This window comes from Macaca thibetana, chromosome 1 (genome assembly GCF_024542745.1).
Source record: "Macaca thibetana thibetana isolate TM-01 chromosome 1, ASM2454274v1, whole genome shotgun sequence".
Taxonomy (NCBI): domain Eukaryota; kingdom Metazoa; phylum Chordata; class Mammalia; order Primates; family Cercopithecidae; genus Macaca; species Macaca thibetana.
Genome location: NC_065578.1, coordinates 35,197,732 through 35,225,484, shown reverse-complemented (window position 1 = coordinate 35,225,484; position 27,753 = coordinate 35,197,732). Strand labels below are relative to the sequence as shown.

The 27,753-nt window shown below is 54.6% G+C and overlaps 3 protein-coding genes and 1 long non-coding RNA gene across 6 annotated transcripts in view; 2 read left to right on the top strand and 2 right to left on the bottom strand.

Annotated features, from left to right (window-relative positions):
• Nucleotides 1–27,753, top strand: part of PSMB2 (proteasome 20S subunit beta 2) — a 623,524-nt gene that overhangs the window by 19,815 nt on the left and 575,956 nt on the right. The gene's annotated exons all lie outside the window — the stretch shown is intronic.
• On the bottom strand, nt 26–26,840 carry MAP7D1 (MAP7 domain containing 1). Of its 3 annotated transcripts, XM_050798146.1 has the most exons (18): nt 26,699–26,840; nt 9,613–9,957; nt 9,347–9,415; nt 8,291–8,454; nt 7,411–7,525; nt 5,883–5,993; nt 4,571–4,693; nt 4,311–4,474; nt 4,051–4,196; nt 2,693–3,021; nt 2,278–2,455; nt 2,051–2,189; nt 1,849–1,953; nt 1,561–1,614; nt 1,319–1,361; nt 1,123–1,213; nt 812–1,005; nt 26–631 (listed from the first exon to the last, which is right to left on the bottom strand). In XM_050798146.1, the coding sequence occupies exons 1-18, from the start codon at nt 26,742–26,744 to the stop codon at nt 621–623; spliced, it is 2,427 nt and encodes an 808-aa protein (XP_050654103.1). In that variant the 5' UTR covers nt 26,745–26,840; the 3' UTR covers nt 26–620. The 3 variants fall into 3 exon arrangements, with proteins under 3 accessions (XP_050654103.1, XP_050654098.1, XP_050654107.1); XM_050798141.1 differs by having other exon boundaries at nt 4,311–4,693; XM_050798150.1 differs by lacking the exon at nt 5,883–5,993 and having other exon boundaries at nt 4,311–4,693.
• Nucleotides 6,211–27,753, top strand: part of TRAPPC3 (trafficking protein particle complex subunit 3) — a 39,949-nt gene continuing 18,406 nt past the window's right edge. Inside the window, exon 1 of the mRNA XM_050800838.1 lies at nt 6,211–6,220. The gene's annotated coding sequence lies outside the window, so the exon portion shown is untranslated. The remainder of the gene's footprint in view (nt 6,221–27,753) is intronic.
• Nucleotides 26,775–27,753, bottom strand: part of LOC126961137 (uncharacterized) — a 65,884-nt gene continuing 64,905 nt past the window's right edge. The window contains exon 2 of the long non-coding RNA XR_007728203.1: nt 26,775–26,989. This is a non-coding gene — a long non-coding RNA (uncharacterized LOC126961137). The remainder of the gene's footprint in view (nt 26,990–27,753) is intronic.

Genomic DNA, 27,753 nt, shown 5'->3' with positions numbered 1-27,753 from the left:
CCACCAGCTCCAAGAACAGGCAGGATTGGCAGAATTATTCTCACTTTATTTCTGGAGACATTTAATCAGATGCAGTAACACTGATTCCAGGCAAGGGCAGGGGGCATGGGTACCCCTGAAGCAACCAGTATCCTGTGGCCCAAGGTGTCCCCCATCCCCAGACCTGGGATCCCCCTCAGTTATAGTTAAATAGAGAGAGGAAGATCTCCCCAGGGGGCTTTGCGGGGAGGGTCTGCCTCCTGCACCCACCCTCTCCACGCAGAGGAGTCTGAGCACAAGCTATTTACAGTATTCACATCCACTGTACCCCACCAAACCAAGGCAAATACTACAGGTGGCCCCTCCCCAAGGGAAGAGGCCAGAGAGGCTGTGAGTGTATGTGTGTGTATGGGGGAGAGGGGATGTCTGCGCGTGCGAGCACACAAATGCACTGAGGGGCAGATCTGGCTCCAGCCAAAGAGACATCAGTCTATAAGGTGCAGATTAAAAACAACAGAGAGGACCCACCCCCAGGGGCCCAGGCCACTTCCAACTTTGCTCTGTCTTTTTCTCCTCCAGACATCCTGGTAGGTGATGCAGAGGAGCCCTTACAGCTGTGCCCGGATCCAAGGCAAATCCTCTTAAAGGACTTCTGGGGAAAAAGGGGAAAGGAAACAGTCAGGGCAAACAGCACTCAAACCCAGATAGCTGGGGGTCTTCAAGGCGGAGCAGGAGAGGGGGCCTGGCAGAGCCAGAAGAGAAGGCAGGGCTAGGGAGTACAGGGAAGGCTGCTGGGAGGAATAGAGCTAGGTCCAGGAATCAGGAGACCTACCTGTGACCTGCGGAGACTGCACCACAGCTTTCTTGAGGAAGGCTTCTGCCTCTGCAAAGGGCAGGAGTGCCTCTGGTGTTCGGCTCAGACTCTTGTCCCCAGAGGGTCCCTTGGGGGAGAAGCCATTCTCCTGGTGTGCTGGGAGAGGCTGCAGGCCATTCACCAGGGACCCTGGCAACTCCTTGCTTGGGAGACTGTGGATGCAGAGGCCAAGGCTCAGCAGCTCACCTCCCGGGAAAGCCCAGGCTACCCCGCAGCTCCAGCTGCAGTCTGCCTCCCTGCTCAGGGACCCTGGGATTGGAAGCTGGTACCTCCACTGAGGCTCCTGTGGGGTGGGCTCCTCTTTCTGCACAGCCTCCTTCTGCAGCCCCGGAGGCCGAGCCTCCACAGCTTTCACAGGTTCTGTCACAGGGAAAGAGGCGCCATCAGCCAAGGGCTGGCAAGAGAGGTGAGGATGGAGGAGGAGGGTGGCAAAGGGAAGGGAGGTGAGGGGAACGGGGGCTTTACCTGGGCTGGAACCGTTGGCGTTGGCCTCCTTGTTGTCCTGCTTCTGCTTTGAAGAGGAAGAGCAGTCAGGCTCAAGGGACAGCCGGTCCCATCCACTTAGGACTGAGTTCTGCCCTCCCCTTGCCCGGGCCGCAGCGGCCTCCCCGACAGCCCCGCTCTCCTTGGCCATAGATGCCTTTCCGCAGCCTCCTTTTCCCACCCCGGCCCCCACGCCCAGCACTGCCCTTCGGGGAAATTCTGACCTTGGTTTCAGAAACTTCTGACTTCCGAGTCCTCTTCATGATCTCCTCCAGACGCTGTTTGGAGGCCGCATATCAGTTAGTCTCGAGCTCCGCCCCTAATCCTAAACCTCCCACCAGCCAGCCCCGGCCTTGTGGTCTTAGGGCCTCCCAGTTCATAGCAGCCCTCTCCAGGACAGGAGCTGGAATCTGCCCCAGCGCTTTTCCGTCCCACCCGCTCTAAGCCCAGGCCCCGCCCACCTGGCCGCCCTGCCCAGGCCCGCCCACCAATCCCCGCCCACGTCCGCACACCTTTCTGCGCTCTTGCCGCTCCTGCTCCTGCTGCTGGAAGTGCTTTTCCCGCTCCAGACGCTGCCGCTCCGCCTCTTCCCGCGACCGAGCTTCGGCCTCCTCTTTCTGCCAAAGACCCCCATGAGCGTGGGGCACCTGACTCCAGCCTTCCCGGCCCGCGGCGCCCGCGCCCAGCCGCCTCCCGCCCGCCCGCCGGGGGCACCTGCTTCTGCAGCCGCTCCTGCTCCTCCTGCTCGGCCTGCGCCTTCTCTCGTGCCTCCTGCTCCTCTCGCCTCCGGGCCTCCGCCTCCCGCTCCGCCCGGGCCTCGGCCTCCCGCGCCAGCTGCTCCTCTCGCATTCGCCTGGGGGACGGAGCAAACGGCTCAGGCTCGGACTCTGCTTCTTCTCCAGCGCCCACCAGGGCCCCCTCAGTCCCCGAGGCGCACTCACTTGTCTCTTTCTGCCTGCAGCCTCCGCTCCTGCTCCTCGCGCTCCCGCTGCTCCCGGGCCTGGCGCCGCTTCTCAGCCAGGAGCCGAGTGGCTTCTTCTCTGTCTGTGGTGCCGGCCATTGGTTTGCTAGGGGTCACCGGGGGAGCAGGGGCTGGGGGTGAGGTCAAGACAGCAGCGTCTGGAGGGGGATCCGGGACCAGGCGTCAGTCAGCACACCCACGCAGGCACCGCCAGCATCCCTTCCTGCCGTCAGCTCCCAGCGGCCTGTGTTGTGGGCCTGGGACTGCTGAGGGCAGGAGTCTCCTCCTTCCATGTCCCACTCCCAGTCCTCAGGCATCTCTGGCGGCCCACATCCCCACGCAGGAGAAGCTGGCTTCTCTCGCTAGGCTCACCCCTCCCCTCTCTTCATGCCTACCTGCAGGGGTCTCCGCGGGGGGCTGCTCCTTCTGGGGCGGGGATGGGGTGGGCGAGGGCGCCGGAGAAGGTGCCGGTGAGGCTGGGGCTGCTGGCTCCTTCTCGTCACTGGCCCTGAACTTGCTCTGGCTCTTGTCCTCGGGCCCTGCGGCGCTGGGGCTCTCCTTTGCCTCCTCCTTCCTCCGAACCCGCCCTTTGGGGGATGCAGTGGTGCCTCGCGGGGACGGTGGCTTTGGAGGCAGAGTGTGGCCTGGCCCTGGGCTGGGGCAGGGGGAGGCAGGCCTGTGCCAGGATGTGGAGGGAGAGGATGGCCGGGCCTTGGATTTGGGGCTAAGAGAAAAGGGAAAAGGGAAGAGTTAGGAGACACACACACCCACATGCTGAGAACTTGTCCCTTCCTCTGGGAGGTGCCCCCTCCTCCAGCCTACATCAGCACCGCTCCCCCTTGCTCTCACAGAAACGCACCATTCCCTTTTAGATTATATACCCCAGTTTGTAATGACATATGTTTCTGTGGGATTGACTATTGTCTGTGCCCCACCAATAGCCTGTAAGTTTAATAAGAGAAAAAAACCACGCCTGGGTTAGCTCAGCAACGTGTCCTCAGCACCATGAGTGCTACCTGGAAGGTCCATTCATTCACCAGGTTTTGTTGTTTTTAAGACAGAATCTGGCTGTCCCCCAGGCTGGAGTGCAGTGGCATGATCATACCTAGCTCACTGCAGCCTCGACCTCCTGGGCTCAAACAATCCTCCCCTTGGCCTCCCAAAGTGCTGGGATTACAGGCGTGAGGCACTACTCTTGCCTTCAGTAGGCATTCACGGAGTGGTTACCAGGTGCCAGGCACTGTTTTAGATGATGCGGTACTTCAGTAACCAAAATACTTAAAAAAAAGAAAAAGAAAAAGGAAAAAAAGAAAACAATTAAAAAAAATGGAGGCTGGGCGAGGTGGCTCACACTCACACGTGTAATACCAGCACTTTGGGAGGCCGAGACAGGTGGATCACCTGAGCTCAGGAGTTCGAGATAAGCCTGCACAACGTGGTGAAACCTCCCTCTACCAAAAAACACAAAAAATTAGCTGGGTGTGGTGGCGCGCCTGTAGTCCCAGCCACTTGGAAGGCTGAGGTGGGAGGATAGCTTGAGCCCGGGAGGTCGAGGCTGCAGTGAGCCGAGACTGTGCCGCTGCATTCCAGCCTGGGTGACAGAGGGAGACCCTGTCTCAAACAAACAAAAAAACAGAGAGAACTTTGCCCTCAAGGAAATTGCATTCTAGAGGTGGGATGCCCAATAAATATTTGTGAGTGATGAATAAATGACCCGGTGAGGGGCAGGGTCCCTCGCACCGCCCGCGCCCACCTGAGCTCTGATGCGGCGCTGGCGGAGAGGCGGGTGCGCGGTGAGGCGGGCAGCGACTGGCGCTTCTTGAGGCTGCGCTCCCGGGCTAGTGCACTCTTCTCCTTCTCGTTTTCCCGCTCCTTGTCCTTCTTCTCCTTTTTCTGCACCTGGCAGGGAAGAAGGAACGGAAGAGGAGAGTAGAGGTCAGCAGCGCCCGCGTTCCCCAGTTCCAGGCTGCCTGTCCCACCTGCGCGGCCGCTCGAACCAGTCGAGCCACTCACCGGCGAGGCCTCCGGCCGGCGGCGCACCGGAGCGGGGCTGCCCCCGGCGCTGGGCTTGCGGCGCTCCCCGCGCTCACCGGCGGGGGCGCAGCGGTGCACGCTTCGGGGGGCGCTGCACGGCGTCAGAGGGCTGGCGGAGGCCGAGCGCGGGCACACCGGCACGGCTGCAGAGGGATGAGTGCGGTCGGGTTGCGGCCCGCGCGCCAGGATGGACCCTGCCCGGCCCCACGTAGGGCCTCTCCCAGGGTCGCAGCCCCTACCCTGGTCCCGGCCGTTGCGGGGCAGTGTGACCGCGCTGCGACTCCGAGCAAGGAAGGAGAGGGTGGGCGTCATCAGACGATCCACGATGCTGCTCTCCCATGCGCTCAGCTGCAGGCTGCGATCTGGGGGTAGAAGGCCAGGCGAAGCCGGTCACTGTGGGGGCCGCAGGAGGCAGGGAGAGGCATGGGGGCAGACCAGGCACGATCCCCATGCCAAGGCCAAGGCTGCTCACCCGGGAGGCCTCTCCCCACAATCACACCGGGGCCACACTTGTCCTCCCTACGATCTGGACTTCCACTGCAGACCCAGGCAACCAGACACTTCCCAGGGCAACATCCTGCATCAGATGAGGGTCCCTGCCTACAACGGTCCCCAGGTGAAAGGGCCCTGAACCGTGCATATAGGAAGGAGCCATCCAGGATTGGAAGAAGACCCAATTGCCCTCTGCCATGTCCCAGTGTAAGGTCTTGCCCCTCCTGCTCTCAGAGGGCTGACCCAGCTGAAGCTGTCCCATGGATTTGGGACAGTGAGGGTCGTTGTGCTCCTGTGACCCAGCTTTTAGCAGTCCTGTGCCAAGGAGAGGCTGCTAGGGTGCCTGCCTGCCCTAGGCCACCCTGCTCTGTCCCCTCAGCTGCTGGGCTATTTTTAAGCCTCAGTCAGGTGGGGTTGGTACAGCAGCTGATTTGGTTGCTAGGCAACAAAGCAACCAAACAAATGCAAGAGAAACTTATAAATAACTCCCACCATGGCTCCTTCACATATGAGCACCAGGGCATGGTGGGAATGCAGGGGCTATGCCACCTTGGTTGCCTCAACTCTGGAACCAGCCAAGCCCATGGCTGGGGCTCTGAAGGCAGAGAGGGCAGGATTGCATGGGCCCTTTAGGGTAGAGCCAGAATGAGGGACCCCTCCACCCCACAGCACCCAGGCCAGTCTGACACATGGGGACAATGCCACCTGGCTAAGGTTGGCCAGGCCAGCTGGCTGTGGTTGCAGAAAAGGCTGCCTGCCTGTCCCCACCCCCAGCCACCACCTCCAACTTGCTCTTGAGGCCCCTGCCAGACTTCCTGCCCTCTGAGGCATTGTGCTTTGTCTCCCTTCTCCTCTCCTACAGGGCAACCTCTGTCCTCAGGGTCCAGACCCATATGCCGGCTCCCCCGAGGGGCACAGAGCCCTGGGTAAGGTAGAGTGGGGATGGGGACCTGGAGTATGTGAGGGCTCCAGGGACCTGGTGTTCTTGCTGAGCTCTGGAGGAAACTTGGTGGGAGCTACAAGGGGCTCTGGAGGGGGAAGGGCTGGGCCTTCTCTTACTTCTACTGGGGGAGTTCCAGAGCGTGGCAGAGGACTTTGAGAGCCGCTTGTTGATTATAGAGTCCACGTGTTTGGGCAGGTTAACTGCCGACACGGAGCACCTGCTCCCACCTGGAGGGGAAAAGACACGGCATTAGGGCCGGGCCAGGCAGGAGCCAGTGGGGGGCACCGAGGCCTTCCATGCAGGATGCTCCAAGGGCAGGGTGGGAGAGGGAGGAGTGGGCAGGCTAGGATGAGGAGCAGGAGGCAGCCTTGGCCCTGGGAGAGGGAGGGTGGCAGGTAGGTGACCAGAGACAACCTGGCTTGGGGGAGCCGACGGAGAAGAAACAAAGGGGGGAGATGAGTAAAACTAGAGAAACTACAGCTTTCCTGGCCAGACCAAGGAAGCCATTCCTTATGGCTGGGTACTGCAACCTCCCCATAACCCCCCAGCACTGGCACTTGCTGACACTGCCCAGCCAACGCGTTACGGGTACAACACCCATGTACTGGGATAAATGCAAAAACGCTCCTAAACAGGACCTACACAGTCACAGTCACTTGCACAAATCCACGTATTCATCCAGAATCACAAAAAGACATGCAGATACAGGCATATAGAGTGGCAGATACTTTGGCATGCACACATGTGTGCAGACATGCACAGGGACAGAGACACAAACACTAACAGAGAGTGTGTCAGACCCAGATGCACACAAGCCACAAACACATCGAAGCAACCTCATCATGACATTTGTAGCAGCTCACATTTGTTGATGCTTACCATGTGCCAGGTACTGTGTGGGGCACCACACACATGTGACCTCATTTGATCCTTCAAACATCTATCTACCACCTCAGGGGCAAGTAGTAGCATTATCCCCAGTTTATAGATGAAGAAAGTGAGACTTCAAGAAGTTAAAGGTCGCGCTGCAAGTGCCAGAGCTGGAACCCAAGTCTGTCTTGACTTAGGAGCCCTCACTGAGGTACACAAGGCCACAAACACGCCAAGGCAAACACATATTAAGACACACAATGCACGGGTCCAGGAGCACATACACCGAAGATACACAGCTAGAAATACTGAAACTTGCCATTGCATAAAGACATCCAAGCACAGTGGTACATACATGCCAGCAAAGAATCAGACCAAAATCCATGGTGGCCCTACGCGGAGAAAACTCAGAGACAAAAATCTACCTTCTGAGACAAGGAGTGACAGTTTCTTTAAGATCCAGTGTCTGTAGGGCATTAAAGTCTTTTATGTATCAACAACTAATAATAATTGACAGACGCAAAGAAGGCTAATCCTAAAATGACAGAGGTTTGAAGAGCAAACCAAATGGAGAGAATCCTTCTCTGATTTGATAGTGGAAGTCCTTGGAAAGGGACAGTTTGGCTTACGGACCATTCTAGAAGACACAAGTCACATAAAGCAAGGCACACCTGCTGCAGGGAGCCACCAGCTCTTTGTAGGGAAGTTGTTCCCTTCCTTTACTTGCCATCCCAGCCTTGCCCACCCACTCCCCAGCCCCTCCAGCCTACTCACTGGTCTTATGTCCTGGAGAGCTGTGGTGCAGGGCTCCTGCCCAGGACCAGCGCTGCTGCCGGATTTCAGCCCACGTCTTCTTCACTGACCGTTGGATGGCTGCTTCATAGCGCTCCTGGGGGGAAGGTGGGGAGAAGAGAGATGTGGACTGAAAACATTCATTGAATTTGGGATAGAGGCCCTTCTTCCTCCTGTGACAATGCCTCCCCCACTCCCTTCCCTCCGAGTCTTTTCCTGACTCATTGCAGGTATCCAAGGTTACCAAATCCTTGCTATGATTAAGGACCAAGATCCCTTTCGACTTGTTCTTGGGGAGCTTTTCACTGTTCTTGAGTCATTTCCTGAGTGTATGAGTTGCTTCTCTGATGATTTGGTGGGACTCTCCCTACCTGGGGCTCCCAGGCAAGGCCGTATCTCAGGCACTGAGGGTCCTGACCTTGGGGCTATGTGTTCCCTCTAGCCTGAGGCCCCCCAGGTAGGGCCAGGTGGCCATTTCCTTCATTTCCTCACCAGCGCTCAAGCTAGGGCTTTACCCACATGACAGAGCTAGGCACGCTCACACAGACACATACCTGCAGATACATACACAGACACATACCCGCAGACATACACACAGACGCATGGGGCACACGGACGAACACAGGTACTGACAGTAAACAGTTACAGGGGCCTATAGTGGCACATTCAGAAGCAAATGTACCTGCAGTTGCATAGGTCCCCAGATATTCTAACACAGGGACACAACTGTAGATGTGAACACAAATAGGACCACGTAGACACAGATAATGCAGAGCCATGAACATGGATATGCATACACACTGCACCAGTATGCAGACAGTGAGCACACGTGTACACGGATTCATGGAGACCCATGCCGCACCTTGTTTTTCTCGAGCTTCTGCCGCTGCCGTTCCTCCAGGGCTGCACGACGTTGCTCGGCTTTAAGACGTTGCTCCTCCAGCCGGCGCCGGCGCTCCTGGAGCTGCTTCTCCCGCAGTGCCTTGGCCTTCTCCTCCTTCTCCAGCCACACTGCCTTCTTGGCCGCTGTGGACAAAGGAGCCCAGTGGCATGTGAAGGGTTCTGCAGCAGGCCTGGGCCAAGGACATTTCCTCCAAGTGGCCAGCCCTGCTACCCACATCCTGGGTGGGTTTTTCTCCTGCCTGCTTAGGTGGCGCTTTCAGTCTGAGACAACCCCCTCAAACTGAGAGGCTTACTGAAGACAGGACTCAGGAGAGGCCTATTTCTCCTCCATTGGCCTTATGGGCTCTCAGGATTGAAGGAGAAATGAATGCTTTAGTGCAAGATCCCCATCTGACTTGGGGGGCTACCAGACAGAGGTCCACATACTGTGATTAAGAGCATGCATGAGATCTGGGGTGTCAGGAGGCTTCTGGGTCTGAATCTCAGCTACTGTACTAGCTGTGTGGCTTAAGCAAATGATTTCATCTCTCTGAGCCTCTGTTTCCTCCTCAAAATGGGTTGAGGATTAAATTAGATAATGCGTGTCCTGCTCTTAGCACAGTGCACATAATTAAGTGTTGCAGAAGTGTTGGTGTTATTATTATTATTATTATTATTATTTTGAGACGGAGTTTCGCTCTTGTTGCCCAGGCTGGAGTGCATTGGCACAATCTCGGCTCACCACAACCTCCGCCTCCCAGGTTCAAGTGATTCTTCTATCTCAGCCTACTGAGTAGCTGGGATTACAAGGATGTGCCACCATGCCCGGCTAATTTTTTATATTTTTAGTAGAGACGGGGTTTCTTCACGCTTGGTCAGGCTGGTCTCAGACTCCCGACCTCAGGTGATTCGCCCGCCTCGGCCTCCCAAAGTGCTGGGATTACAGGCGTGAGCCACTGCACCCAGCCTGTTGGTGTTATTATTAGGATGCTGATCATGATGATGAAGAAGATGATGAGACTTCCTGCGCACTCACCCAGGTACTTGGCCCGCTCTTCTCGCCGCTCCTTTGCCAGCTTGTGTCTCTCTCCTGCCTTCTTCACCTCTGAGCAGAGGGAACAAGAACAGACAGGTCAAAAGGCTGTGCCCAAAGAGGAGTCAGCCTCAGATCCCTCCCTCCGGGCCTCACCCCATCCTTTCCTCATCTCCTCTAGGGCAAACAGGACTCTTTCAGTTGGCATGATCCAGGGCCAGGACCCTGAGCCAAGGGGTTTAGGCCCAGGCCGGGATCATTACACACACCTTGCTTGGTGGGAGGGCTGTCAGAGGCTGGCGCTGCTGTTGGAGATGGCTGGCTGCTCCTTCGAGGAGGTCTGGCATCCCGTGGGCCCGTGGCTGGTGGGGTGGGTCCTCTGCTCTTTGCTTCAGAGGAAGGGGACTCTTCCTGCACGGGGGCTGGCCTAGGCCCGACCTGCCCTGAGAGGCTCTCTGGTTCCAGTGGAAGCTGCTTAGAGCTAGTGGCATTCTTCATGGCAGGTGGGGTGTCCGGGGGAGTGTCAGGGACCACGGCTGACATCGGTGGTGGTGGGGGGGAAGGGTCACCTTCTGGAGAAGGTCTTGGCTCTGGGGGGGTCCTGGCGACCACAACTGAAAGACCAACACAAGAGAGGAGAGAGGTCAGATTGCACATCTGTGCCATCAGCTCAATATGTGGCCCTCTCCCTTGTTCAACTGACTTCTTCATTCACGTGTGTTTGAGTTATTTCTATGTGCCAGGCCCTGTTCCAGATACTCATGATATAATAGTGAGAAAATAGCCATGATCCCTGCCTCTGTGGCGCTTACCCTCTAGCAGGGCAGACAGACAAATAGCTAGGCAACTACAGTAGAGAATAAATACTATGTCTGGGGCAGCACAGCAGAGATGGTTAACCTACATGGGGAGGGCTTGCTGAAGAAGTAACAACCAAGCTGAGATCCGAAGGATAAGCTGGAGTCAGCAAAGCGAGGAGGAGAGATCTTGGCAGAGAAGAGTATATGCGAAGGGGCAGAATGGAGCAGGGTGTGTTGGAAAAGCTAAGAACAAGCTTGCAGCACTTATTGAGACACCAAACGCACCGATTTGTTTCCATGTCTGCCTCCCTCTCCTTTCTGCTTTATCTCTGGGTGACTGTGCCCAACCCAAGGTCTGTTCACAGAGGGTGCCAGTGCTGGGCACATGGGACTGACCAAGAGGAAGGACGTAAGTATGGGCTGTAGTGGGATGCTTTGTTGTGAAGATTCCCACTGGCAACAAGCTACCCCAAATTTGTGCTTTTAACATATGACTATTGTAGGAACCCTGTAAAAGACATCGAAGTGAAGGAAGGGAGCCACACAATTTGACATATACACATGTGGGGCCATTGAGAGACAGGCCTGAGAGTCAGTCAGATGAGGATGGGAAGGGAGGGCTTGCTTCCCCAGCAGACAACCATGGACAAGCCAGCCAACCTCTCTCAGCCTCAGGTTTTTTTGTTTTGTTTTGTTTCCCCCCAAGTCCGCTTGCTGCTAGGGAATTTTTAAGGGTCTAGTTAGTTCCTTTAAGTCCCTTTTTCTTAATTTTTATTTATTTTTATTGCTGGAGTGCAGTGGTACGATCTCGGCTCACTGCAAGCTCCGCCTCCCAGGTTCACGCCATTCTCCTGCCTCAGCCTCCCGAGTAACTGGGACTACAGGCTCCCGCCACAATGCCCGGCTAATTTTTTGTATTTTTAGTAGAGATGGGGTTTCACCGTGTTAGCCAGGATGGTCTCGATCTCCTGACTTCGTGATCTGCCCGCCTCAGGCTCCCAAAGTGCTGGGATTACAGGCGTGAGTCACTGTGCCTGGCCAATTTTTACTTTTTAAGAGATAGGGTCTTGCGGCCGGGCTTGGTGGCTCAAGCCTGTAATCCCAGCACTTTGGGAGGCCGAGACGGGCAGATCACGAGGTCAGGAGATCGAGACCATCCTGGCTAACACGGTGAAACCCCGTCTCTACTAAAAATACAAAAGACTAGCCAGGCGAGGTGGCGGGCGCCTGTAGTCCCAGCTACTCGGGAGACTGAGGCAGGAGAATGGCGTAAACCTGGGAGGCGGAGCTTGCAGTGAGCTGAGATCCGGCCACTGTACTCCAACCTGGGCGGCAGAGCAAGACTCCGTCTCAAAAAAAAAAAAAAAAAAAAAAGAAAGAGATAGGGTCTTGCTATGTTGCCCAGGCTGGATTCAAACTCCTGAGTTCAAGACATCCTTTTGCCTCAGTCTCCCAAGTAGCTGGGATTACAGGTACCTACCACTATGCCTGGCTCAGCCTCAGTTTTGATATCTGTAAAACAGGGATAATAAGCCAAGCTAGTAGGGAATGTCAGCAAAGTGCCTGGCACTATCCACATGCCAGCAAACAGCACTCCCTGTCGGTCTGATGAAGCCTCCTGGTCTCCCAAACAGAAGTTTCTGTATATTGAGTCCTGGTGCCATCTGCTGCTACCATCCAGGCACTGAGGAGATCAATGGGAACACAGCTACCAACTTGGGCTTAGGAAGCAGGGCCAGCATCTGTGGGAAGCTTCATCTAAGGAAACGTTTTTCATTCTTTTCTTTTTTTTTTTCGAGATGGAGTCTCACTCTGTCGCCCAGGCTAGAGTGCAGTGGCGCAATCTTGGCTCACTGCAAGCTCCACCTCCTGGGTTCATGCCATTCTCCTGCCTCAGCCTCCTGAGTAGGTGGGACTACAGGCGCCCGCCACCACGCCTGGCTAATTTTTTGTATTTTTAGTAGAGATAGCATTTCACCTGGTTGGCCAGGATGGTCTTGATCTCCTGGCCTCATGATCCACCCGACTCAGCCTCCCAAAGTTCTGGGATTACAGGCGTGAGCCACCGCGCCTGGCTTTTTTTTTTTTTCAAGACAGAACCCCGCTCTGTTGCTCAGGCTGGAGTGCAGTGGCATGATCTTGGCTCACTGCAACCTCTGCCTTCCAAGTTCAAGCGATTATCCTGCCTCAGCCTCCCGAGTAGCTGGGATTACAAGTGCCTGCCACCACGCCCAGCTAATTTTTGTATTTTTAGTGGAGATGGGGCTTCACCATGTTGGCCAGGCTGGTCTCGAACCCCCGACCTCAGGTGATCTGCCCTCCTCGACCTCCCAAAGTGCTGGGATTACAGGCGTGAGCCACCGTGGCCAGCCTCATAATTTTTATACGCATTAGTTCTTTTTTTTTTGAGTCAAAGTCTCACTCTGTTGCCCAGGTTGGAGTGCAATGCTGTGATCTCGGCCCACTGCAACTTCTGCCTCCCAGGCTCAAGTAATTCTTGTGCCTCAGCCTCCCGAGTAGCTGGGATTACAGGCATGAACCACCATACCTGGCCAATTTTTGTATTTTTAGTAGAGATGGGTTTGTGCCATGTTGGCCAGGCTGGTCTCGAACTCCTGGCCTCAAATGATCCGCCCACCTCAGCCTCCCAAAGTGCTGGGATTACAGGTGTGAGTCACTGCGCCTGGCCTTATATGTTATTAGTTGTTTTTCTTTTTTTTTTTGAGACGGAGTCTCGCTTTGTCACCCAGGCTGGAGTGCAGTGGCACCATCTCGGCTCACTGCAAGCTCCGCCTTCTGGGTTCACGCCATTCTCCTGCCTCAGCCTCCGAGTAGCTGGGACTACAGGCACGCACCACCATGCCCGGCTACTTTTTTGGATTTTTAGTAGAGACGGGGTTTCACCGTGTTAGCCAGGATGGTCTCGATCTCCTGACCTCGTGATCCACCCGCCTCGGCCTCCCAAAGTGCTGGGATTACAGGCGTGAGCCACCGCGCCTGGCTTATGTTATTAGTTTTAATCCTCACTGACAGTATGAGGGAATAGGTGTTATGCAATAAATTATCTGAGGCTCACACTGTTTTTCCCTCATTCCTTCCCACCCAGCTTTCTGGGCTCCAGGCAAGAGCCCCAGCTGAGGCCCTGTCTCCCCCATTACCCCTCCAACTCCACCAACTCTGAGGCACCATGACAAGATACCCATCTCTTCCCATACCAGCAGGAGACGGCTGCCTGGTCACTGCTAATCTATTTCCCAGCCAGCTGCAAACTCCTTTACCAATTCCAATAGTCAACAAAACCAGTTACTCACTCTAGTGAGTGCTTACTATTCACTAACAGTGATGCATCCTGTGTCCTCACAACTCTGAGAGGCAGAGACTTTTAATCCCCATTATACAAGTGAGGCAACCAAGGCCCAACCTGCTAATTGATCCGCACAGAGTCATACAACTAGTATGTGGCAGAGTTGGCATTTTTTTTTTTTTTTAGATGGAGTCTCACTCTGTTGCCAGGTTGAAGTGCAGTGGCGCGCTCTCAGCTCACTGCAACCTCCGCCTCCCAGGTTCAAGCGATTCTCTTGCCTCAGCCTCCAGAGTAGCTGGGACAACAGGCATGCACCACTACACCCAGCTAATTTTTGTATTTTTAGTAGAGATGGGGTTTCACCATGTTGGCCAGTCTGGTCTCCCTCTCTTGACCTCGTGATCCGCCCATCTCAGCCTCACAAAGTGCTGGGATTGCAGGCATGAGCCACCGTGCCCAGCCCAGAATTGGGATTTGAACTCAGGACTGTTTGAAGCCAAAGCCTGGGTGAGTAAGTATGAAGCTTGAAGGTTGAGGGTGAGGCCTGTTTATTGCATTCTCCAATCACCTGTGCGTGCTGCAGGTGTTGCAAGGAAAACTGGTAGGCAGGTGTTTGTCTACACCTAGGCAAATCACACCCACCAGGCAAGACAGTCAGTGAGTCCCCAGCTAGGTCCCGACTCGCCATGTGAAGGGAGGCTGGGAGGAGGTAGAGGAGTGAGGTTTGGAAGAACCTGCACCCAGCCATCAGATGCAGTGGAGCAGAAAGGTCATAGGCTTCAGAGTCGGACAGGCCTGACTGAGGACCTCGTCTCCAGGTGAACCTTGGGCAAGCCCTGAGCCTGTGTAACCACAGTTCTCTCATGGAGTTGTTGGTACACATAGGGAGTTGGTACAGATGGGTATATCATTGGTGGCACCTGGCAGGGGCTTGGTAAGCAGCACCTGCCCTGAAGAATATATCCACGTCTCCCCATCTCTGCCAGGAGGAAATGCTTCGGCCAGGCCTTACCCCCACTGCTGTGCAACACTGCACTTCTCAAGGACCTCCATGCTGCTAAATCCAACAGGCAGTTTTCCAGCCCTCATCTTCCTTGGCCACTATGCAGCTGCATCTGCCACCGTTGATTTCTGACTGCTCCTTGAAACACTGTCTTTGCCTGGCTTTGAAGACAGCACATTCTCTTCGTTTTCCTTCTACCTTGCTGACTGTCACTTCTTAGTCATCTGTGCTGATCCTGCCTGAACTTCCCAACCTCTCAGCACTGGAGTGCCCTAGGGCTGAGTGGAGGACCTCATTTCTTTTCTGTCGACACACACTCCCTTGGTGACCTCATCCAGACTAACAGATTTAAATACCATCACTGCTGACGACAACCAAATTTGTGTCTCTAGCCCAGGCCTCTCCCTTGAGGTCTAGTTTCACTCCTGCAACTCCCTGCTTGATACCCCTGGGTGTCTCACAGATGCCCCCAATTTAACACATCCCAAACGGAGCTCCTGCTCTTCCCCCAAAAGCCTACTTCTCCCCATTTCCCCCATCTCAGTTAATGGCAACTACATCACACCCCGTGTGTCATCTCTCAGGAAATCCTTCTGCCTTTATCTTCAAAACAGATCTCAAATCTAATCACTTCTCACTGTCTCCACTTCTATCAATTGGGTCAGAGCTACTACCAGCTCTGATAAAAGATTCCCTGCTCCAGTCTTTGTTTCCCCTGGGTCTTTTCTCAACACAGTAGCCAGAGTGATTCTGTTTAAAAATAAGTCAGATTAGCCGGGCGCGGTGGCTCATGCCTGTAATCCCCGCACTTTGGGAGGCTGAGGCAGGCGGATCATGAGGTCAGGAGATAGAGACCATCCTGGCCAACATGGTGAAACCCCAACTCTACTAAATATACAAAAAATTAGCCGGGCGTGGTGGCGGGCGCCTGTAGTCCCAGCTACTTGGGAGGCTGAGGCAGGAGAACTGCTTGAACCCAGGAGGTGGAGCTTGCGGTGAGCGGAGATCGTGCCACTGCACTCCAGCCTGGGCGACACAGCAAGACTTTGTCTCAAAAAAAAAAAAAAAAAAAAAAAGATCACATTACTCCTCTGACAAAATCCTGCAAAGACTCCTGGTCTGAGCGGAAGAAAAAGCCAAAGTCATCACATTAGCCTATCAAGGACTCCCCAGGATCCTGACCTCTTTTTTTTTATTTTTGAGACGGAGTCTCGCTCTGTCGCCCAGGCTGGAGTGCAGTGGCCAGATCTCAGCTCACTGCAAGCTCCGCCTCCCGGGTTTACACCATTCTCCTGCCTCAGCCTCCCAAGTAGCTGGGACTACAGGCGCCTGCCACCTCGCCCGGCTAGTTTTTTATATTTTTTAGTAGAGACGGGGTTTCACTGTGTTAGCCAGGATGGTCTCGATCTCCTGACCTCGTGATCCGCCCGTCTCGGCCTCCCAAAGTGCTGGGATTACAGGCTTGAGCCACCACGCCCAGCAGATCCTGACCTCTTTGACCTTCTCTCCTCTTCTCCCCCTGCTCAAGTTTTCAGTCACTGTCCCTTAAGGGTGTTGGGGAGGTTTCCGCCTCAGGGCTTTGCACTGAGGAAACAGTATTTCCTCAGTGGCTGTTTCTCTGCCTTGAATTATCTGCCCCCAGATTCTGCGTGCCTCATTCCCTCCCCTCCTTCAGGTCTTTACTTTGATGTCACTTTTGAATGGAGTATTCCCTTAGCCCCTATTTAAAACTACAAACTGGGCTGGGTGCGGTGGCTCATGTCTGTAATCCCAGCACCTCAGGAGGCCAAGACAGGTGGATCACCTGAGGTCAGGAGTTCGAAACCAGCCTGGTAAACATGGCAAAACCCTCTCTCTACTAAAAAATACAAAAATTAGCTGGATGTGGTAGCATGTACCTGTAATCCTAGCTACTTGGGAGGCTGACGCTGGTGAATCACTTGAACCCAAGAGGCGGAGGTTGCAGTGAGCCGAGATCCTGCCACTATACTCCAGCCTGAGCGACAGAGTGAGACTCTGTCTCAAAAAAAAAAAAAGCTACAAACTGCAGGCCTGGTGTGGTGGCTTATGCCTGTAATCCCAACACTTTGGGAGACCGAGACAGGAGGATCCCTTAAGGCCAGGAGTTTGACATCAGCCTGGACAACACAGTGAGATTCCATCTCTAAAAAAATGTTTTTAATTACCCAGGCGTCATGACGTGTTGAAATAGAGATTGAGGTTACAGTGAACTATGATCATGGTGCTGTACTCCAGCCTGGGTGACAAAGCAAAACCCTGTCTCTAAAAAAAAAGAAAAAAGAAAAATGTTAAATAAAATTAAATAAAGGTCAGGCAAGGTGGCTCACACCTGTAATCCCAGCAATTTGGGAGGCCAAGGTGAGAGGATCACTTAAGGCCAGGAGCTTGAGAACAGCCTAGGCAACACAGCGAGACCCTATCTCAACGAAAAAGTAAAAAACAGCTGGGCATGGTGGTGCACACCTGTAGTCTCAGCTACTCGGGAGGCTAAGGCAGGAGGATACCTTGAGCCCAGGAGTTTGAGGCTACAGTAAGCAATGATTGTACCACTGTACTCCAGCTTGGGCAACAGAGTAAGATGCTGTCTCAGAAAAAGAAAAAAAAATAAAACTACAAACTGCAGTTGAAGTCTCCCTCCCAGCTCCAACTGTAGATTTTTCTTTCCAAGGCTTCTTTTTCTCCATAGGCATTAACACCATTTTGTTTTGTTTTTTGTTTTTTGAGACGGAGTCTCGCTCTGTCACCCGGGCTGGAGTGCAGTGGCCGGATCTCAGCTCACTGCAAGCTCCGCCTCCTGGGTTTATGCCATTCTCCTGCCTCAGCCTCCCAAGTAGCTGGGACTACAGGCGCCCGCCACCTCGCCCGGCTAGTTTTTTTGTATTTTTTAGTAGAGACGGGGTTTCACCATGTTAGCCAGGATGGTCTCGATCTCCTAACCTTGTGATCCGCCTGTCTCGGCCTCCCAAAGTGCTGGGATTACAGGCTTGAGCCACCGCGCCCGGCCGGCATTAACACCATTTTAACAGTCTCCCACTGCTACAATATAATCTCTATGAGGGCACAAATTTTTGCCTTTGTTAGCTGGTCTATCTCTAGGGCCAACAGAGCCTGGCATATAGGTGCTCCATAACCATCTGCTGAAGGAAGAAATGAATGAACTCCACCCAGGCTGATACCGTCACCACCATCATCGCTCTCACCTGGATGACTACAAAGTCCTCTCACTGCTCGCCTGTACCCATTCCCACTGTCTGCTCCACTGAACAGCCACAGCAAATACAAATCTGATCATGGTACTCTTTGCCACTTGAAACTTGCCAGTGGCTTCCTCTTCTTGAACTCACCCTACTAGTCCAGTATAGTCTGAAGTCCCTGACTCCCTCCCCTTACTTCTTGGATCTCCTACCCTGCTCCCCGCTTGCTCTCTGAACTCCATCCACACTGACCTTCCTTTAATGCTGATGACCATCCACACTCCCTCCTGCCACAGGGCCTTTGCACATACTCTCCCTATTTTCTTAGCTAACTCCTATTTGCCCTTCATATGTTAGTTCAGTCATCACTTACTCATGGAAGCTTTCCTTGGCTTCTCTGATTAGGATAAATTCCCTTGTTTCATACAGCCATGGCCTCATGTACCTCTGCAACACTGTCACTGTTATGATTTTAAACTTCCTTGCATGGTTTTTTCCTTATTGTCAGCCTCCTCCTAGAAGGTGAGGGAGACCCACAAGAGCTGGCCATCTCTACTTTGCTCACTGCCTCATCGCCAGCAGCTACCACAGTGCCAAGTACATGGAGACAGTCATAAAATAGTTGAATAAACAGTACAGCACAAATAAAGTGCTATACTATGAGGCTGCCCTAGCCTAAAGCAAGTGCATATAGAAGATTTTTACTCTAATAAAGAGTAGATCCAGGCTGGGTGCAGTGGCTCATGCCTGTAATCCCAGCACTTTGGGAGGCCAAGGCGAGCAGATTGTTTGAGCCCAGGAGTTCAGAGGCAGTCTGGGCAAATGGCAAAACCCCATGTCTGCTAAAAATACAAAAATTAGCTGGGCGTGGTTGTGCACCCGTGTGGTCCCAGCTACTTGGGAGGCTGAGAGAAGGATCCCTTGAACCCAGAGGTGGAGGCCGCAGTGATCTGAGATTGCACCACTGCACTCCAGCCTGGGTGACAGAATCAGACCCTGTCTCAAAAAAAAAAAAAAAAAAAAAGTATAGATCTATGTGGCAACTTATTGCAAAAAGATAAACATTTGAAGAGAAGCAAAACAACTCCATCTCAATAGTGTTTGGACAGCTTCCTGGACTAAGCCACACAGGTAGAAGTTAATAAAAATAATAATGAGTGTTTACTCCAGCAGCTCAACAAGAAAAACCTCTCAAGAGGCAAACAAGAAGTTTGGAACTCCTCTTGTGACCTGGCACACTGTTGACCCTGAATACAAATATTTTCTTCACAATTATGCCAACCCTGATGAAATGTCATTGGGACAGTGTTATGTGGAGCAAATTACATTAAGCCACTTAACTCCTTGGTTAGTTATCTATACAGTACAGTTAATCTATATATGATCATTCTCGTTTTTAACCATCAAATATGATCCTTCGGCTACTTAATTTTATCTTATTTTTGGTCTATGCCAGATTGTGAGGTTTTGCCACTGTCGGTTTTATTTTGCTACACTAATATCTACCAGAAGTATTTGTTAAGAACGAGATAAGAGACAAATAATTTGTATTTATTTCTTGGAGCAAAGAGCATTAGTGGGGCAAAGGTGCAGTGGTGGGTTGCACTGTAGGGTCAAAAAGTCCTGTCTTCCTAAGAGCCCCAAGAAGGGCTGTGCCTGGGGTCTGCAGAAAGATCAGGGCCAGGCCGGGCGCGGTGGCTCAAGCCTGTAATCCCAGCACTTTGGGAGGCCGAGACAGGCGGATCACGAGGTCAGGAGATCGAGACCATCCTGGCTGACACGGTGAAACCCTGTCTCTACTAAAAAATACAAAAAACTAGCCGGGCGAGGTGGCGGGCGCCTGTAGTCCCAGCTACTCGGGAGGCTGAGGCAGGAGAATGGCGTGAACCCAGGAGGCGGAGCTTGCAGTGAGCTGAGATCCGGCCACTGCACTCCAGCCTGGGTGGCAGAGCGAGACTCCGTCTCAAAAAAAAAAAAAAAAAAAAAAAAAAAGAAAGAAAGATTAGGGCCAAGTCCCTCAGAGAGACTCTCACATGTCTCAGAATACTAACACCCCATCTCCATCCTCTGGGAGCTGGCAGTCCTTTCCTTTTGTCTCTCCCTCCTCCCACCCCAACAACTCTTGCTGGGCCAAATATTCCTCTCACAACACTGATAACTCAGTCTAGCTATTCTGTTTGCCTGCCACCGCCTGCCCCATCAGTGTGAGAGCTTATCAAGAGAAGAAACTCAGTCTTAGTCCTTTTTGCAGCCCCAGAGTCTTATACAGGACCTGTCTGGCACAGAGTGGGAGTTCTGTGTCTGTTTAATGAATGTCCGATGGGTGGGTGGGTGGCTGGGCATGTAGATGTGTGGGTGGGGGTACTGTAGAAAGCTACCTAGCTAGTGTGTATTTAGACCCTCAAGCTGCTCCAAAGTTTAGTCTCTCTAAACACTAAATGTCATGTTCATCTCAGAGCCTGCATGTCCCCAGCCAGTTTCCAGGCCCAAACTAATTTACTGAAGCTCTAACATGAACCAAGCACTTTCCCTTATCTCATGTGATTCTGATGACAATCCTAAAAGGATAGTTCTATGATGGCCCCCATTTCACAGGTGAGATAACTCACTTAGACAGATTAAGTGGATTGTGCATGTCAGTGTCAGAGGTAGGATTTGAATCCAGAGTTGTCTGATGACAAAACCCTCAAAACCCTTATGTCATGCTATTTCTGGTGGGCGGGTCACATCACCCCGCCCTGAAGCTCCTGCGTGTTCTCTGAAGAAGGAAGTGATTCCGTGGTTCCCCCAGGGAGACTTCCCCTACAAAAGTCAAGGGTGCAGGTGGGGCAAGCAGGCACTGAGCTCAGAGCACAGGAATGTAGGGAAGGCAGGCTCCTGCCCAGGCTGGCTCCCAGGAGGCTGGAAGTGAGGTGGGGGAGAGCAGCCCACCTCCAAGTGCAGCGCAAGGGAGTGCCTGGGTGAGGGCTGGTTGTGGGGTGGGGGGTGCACAGACAGCACCTCAGGCAGGAAGCATGGGAGAGGCATGAGGCCGAGAGAAGACAGAACAGAGATCAGCACCTCTAGCAAGAGCCCTCCTGGCCCTCACACAGATTCCTAGGTGACAACACTAGAGCAGGTGAAGACAGAGAGGCAGGCAGAGGGCAGAGACACACGGGGAGACAGACATGCGCACACAACAGAGACAGACACCAGACAATGTAAACAGGGCCTGCACAATGGCAAGAGACAAGACACATTCTTCTCTCTCTCTCTCTCTCTCACACACACACACTCTCACACACACACTCACACACACATACATACACACACACATGCAGAGGAAACAGACTTACTGGGATTCAAAACTCTACACAGGTCAGGCTGGGTGCGGTGGCTCACGCCTGTAATCCCAGCACTTTGGGAGGCTGAGGTGGACGGATCACGAGGTCAGGAGGTCAAGACCATCCTGGCTAACACGGTGAAATCCTGTCTCTACTAAAAAATACAAAAAATTAGCCGGGCGTGGTGGTGGGCGCCTGTAGTCCCAGCTACTCGGGAGGCTGAGGCAGGAGAATGGCGTGAACCCGGGAGGCGGAGCTTGCAGTAAGCGGAGATCGCGCCACTGCACCCCAGCCTGGGCGACACAGCGAGACTCCATCTCAAAAACAAGAAAAACCAAAAAACCAAAAAACCAAACAACAACAACAAACAAAAAACTCTACACATATCTGAGACACACAGACATACCCACACAAGTACAGGGCCAGGTACCTCCTCTAAGGCACAGACAAAGCCTCAGAGACACATACAGCACACAGAGACACAAAGTCCCCGGAATATGTATACCACATCTCCAGGTCACTTCTGCTCCTTCTGAGCAAATTATTTCCCTGGGCCCAGAGAAAGTCCAATTAACAAGAGTAACAGCTAATGCTTTTGTCAGGCACAGCTAAATACATTAAACTCATTAGTTCATTTAATCTTTGCCACAATCCTATGAGGTAGATATTATTACCCCATTTTACAAACGAGGAAACAGACTCAGAGATTAAGACACTTGCTTAAGCTCCACAGCTAGTGAGTAGCAAAGCTGGGGTTTGCACCCGATCAGCGTGACTGTCTTTACTCTGCCTGCATCCCAGTGGGGACAGCCTCCTGGGTTTCCTCTCCTGGAGAGATCTGGGCGGGGAGAATAGGAGGTCGGTAGAAAGGACAACTCTGGGGAATGCCGAATTGTGGGACCGGGAAAGGAGGTACCCTTAGGGGCAGCATTATCCCTGGCCTGGACAGAGCTAAGCCGGTTCCGAGAGGGAGTGCCCTGGCGGGGGGCAGCCTGCTCCAGCAGTTGGGCAGTGGGGCACTGGGACCAGGCCACCGGCTTCTGGGGGTGATAAAGCCGGGAACCCAACTGAGACTACAGATCTGAAGGAGCTCTCTGGCCCGGCTGGCGGCCATTGTTCCCAGCCTCCAATCAGGAGCACCCACTTCCTGTTATTTTAGGCGGCAGGAAATGACCCCATCCCGCAGCCTGGGCCCCACCACATCCCTCCCTCAGCCCCAGCAGGGCTGCCGAGGCGCTGAAGACAGAGGCCCAACCTCAGGCCAAGGCCTGGAGATGCCCCTCAGCTGGACTATTACCACTACCTGGGTCCAGGGCCTTCCTCCTGGTTCAACTGCTTAGGCTTCAACCTAGCAGGCTTCCCAGAGGACCCAGGGCTCTGCTGGGGCTACCTCTGCCTGCCAGAGAAAAGATTATGGGATCCCCAAGATCAAGATGCCCACACAGGCCAGTCATGGGAGGGAAGCAGGCCAGACCTTGTCACTGGCTGGCTTAGCCATAATTCAGCTTAGAGGTTTGGGGCACAGACTTCAGAGTCAGACGGATTTGAGTTCAAATCCTGCCTCTGCCAGTTGCTAGCTGTGTGAATTTAGGCAAGTGACTTCAGGCAAGTGACTTCATCTTCCTGAGTCTCATCTGTAAAATGGGGATAATGCTAGTCCCTACTCATGGGACTGTGGTGAGGAACAAATGAGACAATGCCCGTGACATGCTGAGCATTGTGCCTGGCACAGAGAAGGCCCTTAATGAGTAGGAGATAATAAGTCAGAGATAATTAATGGGAAATAACTTGGTTCACCGGGGAGTCTCTAGCTGGCTCACATCATCTCTTACAATTGCTGAGGAGCGCTAGTAAGGGCAGCAATACCATGTTCCCTAGGCCCTACCAGGCTCTCTGCTCCCCTCAGGGCAGAGCTGCAGCTGAGAAGTGGTGGAGGAAACACTGAAGGCTGTGCCCCTGGGTGCCAGGCAGAGCTACCACCAGCCAACAAAGCTGCATTATCTGGGCCTGGCTAGTTGGCTCCCTTACTAGCCCCAAGGCCCAGCAGGGACCTAAGGACGTGGGTCCTAGCTGCCTGTGGCCTAACTTCCAGCCTGGGTCAGACGTGAGACCTGACCTGATGGCCCTCAAGTATGGCCATTCTAGTCTGGACTCGGCTTTCAGTCCCTTCCCTCAGCCCTTGCCCACTAGCCTGTTGGGAAAGGGGACCTGCGTTGGCCTAGTGTCCCTTCTACCTCATTTGCATATGCATGACTGCACATTAGGGGCCCATTAGAGGCCTCATTATTGGGCCCACCAGCCCAAGAAGGGACTAGGAAGCTGTCATTGGGAGGTGCCAGCCAGCTGGCTGCTGGATGTATGGCCAAAGCCCCCTGTGCCAGTCTTACCAATGTCTATTTGTCCTTTCAGATCCACCTCAAATGCTGCCTCCTCCATGAAGCCTTCCATAAGCACAGCCCACTGCACACTATCACCGTTATACCTGGTTCCCTGCAGTGAACACATCTGCCTCCCTGGCCAGGTTAAGACCTCCCCAAGGGTCAAAACTCCATCTGATTCACTTCTCTGCCATCCACATAGACTGCACTGAGCTGGCATACGGTGGGGCATCAGCATGGGTGTGCTAGATAGCCGGCTGCACCTGTTTCTTGGGTCTTCTCTCCTATTCCCAGTGTCCCACTTCAGGTATGGGGCCCCTCTGATCCCTGGATACACCCTAGCTCATGTCTGCCTAGAACTCCCCTCTCCCCTGCCTTCTTGTCCTATACTTACCTCCTATAATTCTAATCAATCACATCTCAGGCTTCTGACGGAATTAAAAATAACAACAAAAAACAAATAGCTAGGCCAGGCATGGTGGCTCATGCCTGTAATCCCCACACTTTGGGAGGTCAAGGCGGGAAGATCACGAGGTCAGGAGTTAGAGACCAGCCTGGCCAACATGGCGAAACCCCATCTCTAGTAAAAATACAAAAATTAGCCGGGCGCGGAGGCAGGCGCCTGTAATCCCAGCTACTCGGGAGGCTGAGGCAGGAGAATCGCTTGAACCCGGGAGGCGGAGGTTGCAAAGAGCCGAGATCGTGCCACTGCACTCCAGCCTGGGTGACAAGAGCAAGACTCTGTCTCAAAATAAATAAATCAATAAATAACAAATAGCTAGCACTTACTGAGCACTAACTATGTGCCAGGACCTAGCCTAAGTTTTTCTGTGTTCATCTAATTTAATGATGCCAATGTCTCTATGAGATAATTTCTAGCATTATTCTCATTTTACAGATGGGGAAACTTAAGACTTAGGTTAAGCAACTTACTGAGATCACACAGAGGTAAGTTACAAAGTGGAGACTTAAACTGTTTGATTCCAGAATCTATGCTCTTAAACAAATTGACTCCCAATTCCTGCTCCCACCCTCCTCTATATTTCATACCTCCCTGCTGGCACCGGTTGCCGGAGCATAACCACAATAATGGTAATAACACTTTATTGCAGGTGTCTGGTGTCTGCGTGCCAGATTCCTTGAGTTACATCATCTCTAACCCTCACATTAACCCCACAAGATTGACAATACTGCCCCTATTTTCCAGGGGCAGAAACCGTGGCTCCAGGAGGTAAGTCACTTGCTCCAATCCAGTAGCCGGTACATGGCTAACTGGGATTTCCATCCAGGTTTTCTGACCTGAAAGTGGGCCCCACACTTGTCCTCTACCCCATGCCACCCTCTGTTACTGCTCAGTGTCCAAGTGTAAAAAGGAACTCAAAGGGAGCAGGGATCGTGTCACATGCTCTCGGAGTGTCAGGCCCATGCCTCAGACTATCACAGGGCACATGCTGTGAGCACATTTACTCCCACAAAGCCCCATAGAGGACTCCTGTCACCTTTGACTATTCTGTGTGGGGAACCGCCACTATCCTGATCCAGGTTCTCATGTGACTCCATCTAGATCCCTGTGTATAGAAGAGTCCTCCCAATGCAGGAAGCCTATATGCAGTCCCCCCACCGGCCCCTGACCCAGCCCTCCCCCTCAACCCAGCCTCCCCACTGCCCCCGGAGAGCCAAGCATCTCACCCATGCTCTCATATTCAGTCTAGGCATCCTACCCAAGTATCCTAATTATAAAGTAGCCACAGCTCAGGCTCTCTGTATCCCAGTCACCACCCCCATTCAGGCCCCCAACTATACACCAGTGCCAGAGGCCCTCAGGTGCAGAGGGCCAGTAAGCTGAGGTTGGATTCAGGCTGGGCCTCCCTGGGTGTCCCCTCTCAGGCTCAGCCAAACCGGGACAGACCCAGCCACCCTTGTTTCCAGCCCAGCCTACAAGCCTCCTGAAACCCACCAGTCTGATGGTAGCCTCCCCTCCGCATTCTCCCAGATTCCATACCCAGACAGTCCCCTAGAAGCATCCTTGCTGGCATGGGGAGGAGCCCATCCACAGCCCATCAGCCCTACCTTATCCTGGGCTTTCTCCACACCCACACACTGTTTCATCCTGGGCCCACACCCCAAGGGACAGGGAGGTGACAGGATTAGGCTCAGGACTCCATGGGGGTGTGGGGATGGAGCCACCTCCCCCCTGAGTCAATGGGAACAGAACTTGGGTCCTCAGTAATCATGTTCTTCCCTCCCCTTCCAGGAAGAAAGAGAAATCGCCTCCTTCCAAAACCAAGCCCAACCAGAAACCTGTCCCCACCCCCTCATCAGCTGCTCCCAGATCCGAATGGGATTTGCAGAAGTCCTGAGCACTGGTGGTTGGTGGGGTGAGCGGTGCGGGGGGAGCTTTGGTGGTCTGAGGTGTGGGCAGAAAGAGAAAAAGAGTAAGCGGGGAGGTCTCAAAGCCTCAGGTTGGGGAATGATGTGGCAGGTCCAGGGAGTGCCGGCTTGGAGCCTTTACCTCATTCTCTAGTGAGAGATTCCGGCCCAGAGAGGCTGGGAAGGAGGGCAGGCAGGAGAAGCAGATTTACTTCTGTCCCCCTCCTCCCCGAATCGGGCTGGGTGGGCTCCAGAGTGGGCCTGGCTGCAGGGGAGGCGGCCCACTCCCCAGCTCCCGCCCTCGCCCCAAACAATGCCGCCTCCCCCTCCCCCTCGCCTTTATCCGGCGGGTTACTTGGCAGCCGCGGCTAGAGACCTCCCTCTCCCCTCCCCTCCCTGCTTTCCCCTCCCCGCCGGCCCGCAGCAGCAACAGGCCCTTTGCGCGGCAGCTGGACGGATGGGGTGGGGGCGAGGGCTGGGCCAGGGTGTGAGGGTACGGGCACTAAGGCCGAGGCGTCGGTATGCAGGGCCCAGGCCTGAGAATCTGGACCCCCGACACACTCAGGCTGGGGTCACATGTGCCACGGGGGATGGGGAAGGGGACGGAAGCCCTAGCTCGGTAGAAGAGGATCTTCAGGGCCCGGGGTGGATCGGGAAGGGATGTGGGGGCGGGGAAGCTGAGATGGCACTAAGCTGGGGCAGAAAGGTCACCCCAGCAACTCCCGCGCGGGGTCCCCGCGGTTCCCGACGCCCGATGCGTCCGGCACCCGGGGTGGGGGAGGGGGCAGCTGTCAGAGGATGCATCGGGAGCCGCCGCCGCCGCAGCCTTTATTTTTAAACTACCAAGTGGTCAGAGGGCGCGGCGGCAGAGGGGTCCCCGCCCAGCCGGCCGGCCTCATCCTCGGCCGCCCCGCAGCCCCTCCATCTACCCCCATCTCGCCTCCGCGTGGCTCCCGGCATACCTGGGGGTGCGCCCGCCCCCAGCTCCGCACGCGGGCCGCTCTCCATGGCTGCGGCGTCACTGGGGGTCTCGGGGTCTCAGCGGCGGCGGCGGCGGCGGCCAGCGGCCAGGACAGGGGTCCCGCGGCGCATCACGCCCGGCCCGGCAAGCAACAACTCGGAGGCGGGGGCGCTCCGGGGAAGGTCGAGGCAGGTGGCCCGCGAGGCTCGGAGGTGCCGGTTGCCCAGGGTCTCTCGGCTGCGGCCGCGATCCCGTTCCCTGCCCGGCGCCGGCCCAGTCCCGGCCTCGGTCCAACCCTATTGTACCGCCCGGGCTGGGCCTGGCCTCTCGCTGGCGCGTACCAAGTTCGACGCGGGGGAGTCCGCCCCAGCAGCGCCCCGGGACCCAGCCCCGCGCGCCCGCGCCGTCCGCGCCGCCCCCGCCCCGGAGCCCCGCGCCCGCAGCCTTCCGGCGCCTCTTCCACGGCCACGGCCGAGCGGGCGCCACGGCTCCAGGAGTTCGCCGCGCCAGATGCCTCCCCCTGCGTCCGCGCCTTGGTACGCGCCGCAGCGCCAGAGGACTATGTAGGGAGCGCTCGGGTGACTCACCCGCCGCGGGGACTGGGGGAGAGGGGGAGCAGGGCTGGGACTCCCTTTTCCCACCCTGGAGTTTGGGGGCTCCGGCGCTGGGGCTGAGAGGGCAGCTTCGAGTCCAAATTCTTTCTCAAACCCACCTAAACCAAAGCGGCCCGGGGGACGTCGGGAGGCATGAAGGAGAGTCACAAGGAGGCCCCTGAAAGGGCTTCGCTTTCTCTCCCCTGCTGATGGCTGGGCTGGGGAGAGGTCCTGGAGCCTTGCTGCCGCCCTTGCTCCGGCATCCTGGGCTTGTGTCTTCCCTGCTCCTCTAGGGTAATTACAGCCCTGCGCAGCTGCCTTACCCAGGTCTCTAATCTGCTGGGTCCCTCCCGGCTCCAAACTGGGTGGTCCTAGCCCTGAACCTCCCCCACCCCCACCAGACGACCCCGCCAATCACCCCAGAAGGATTTTCTCCCCGTGGTCTGTCGATGAGGGGGTGGCG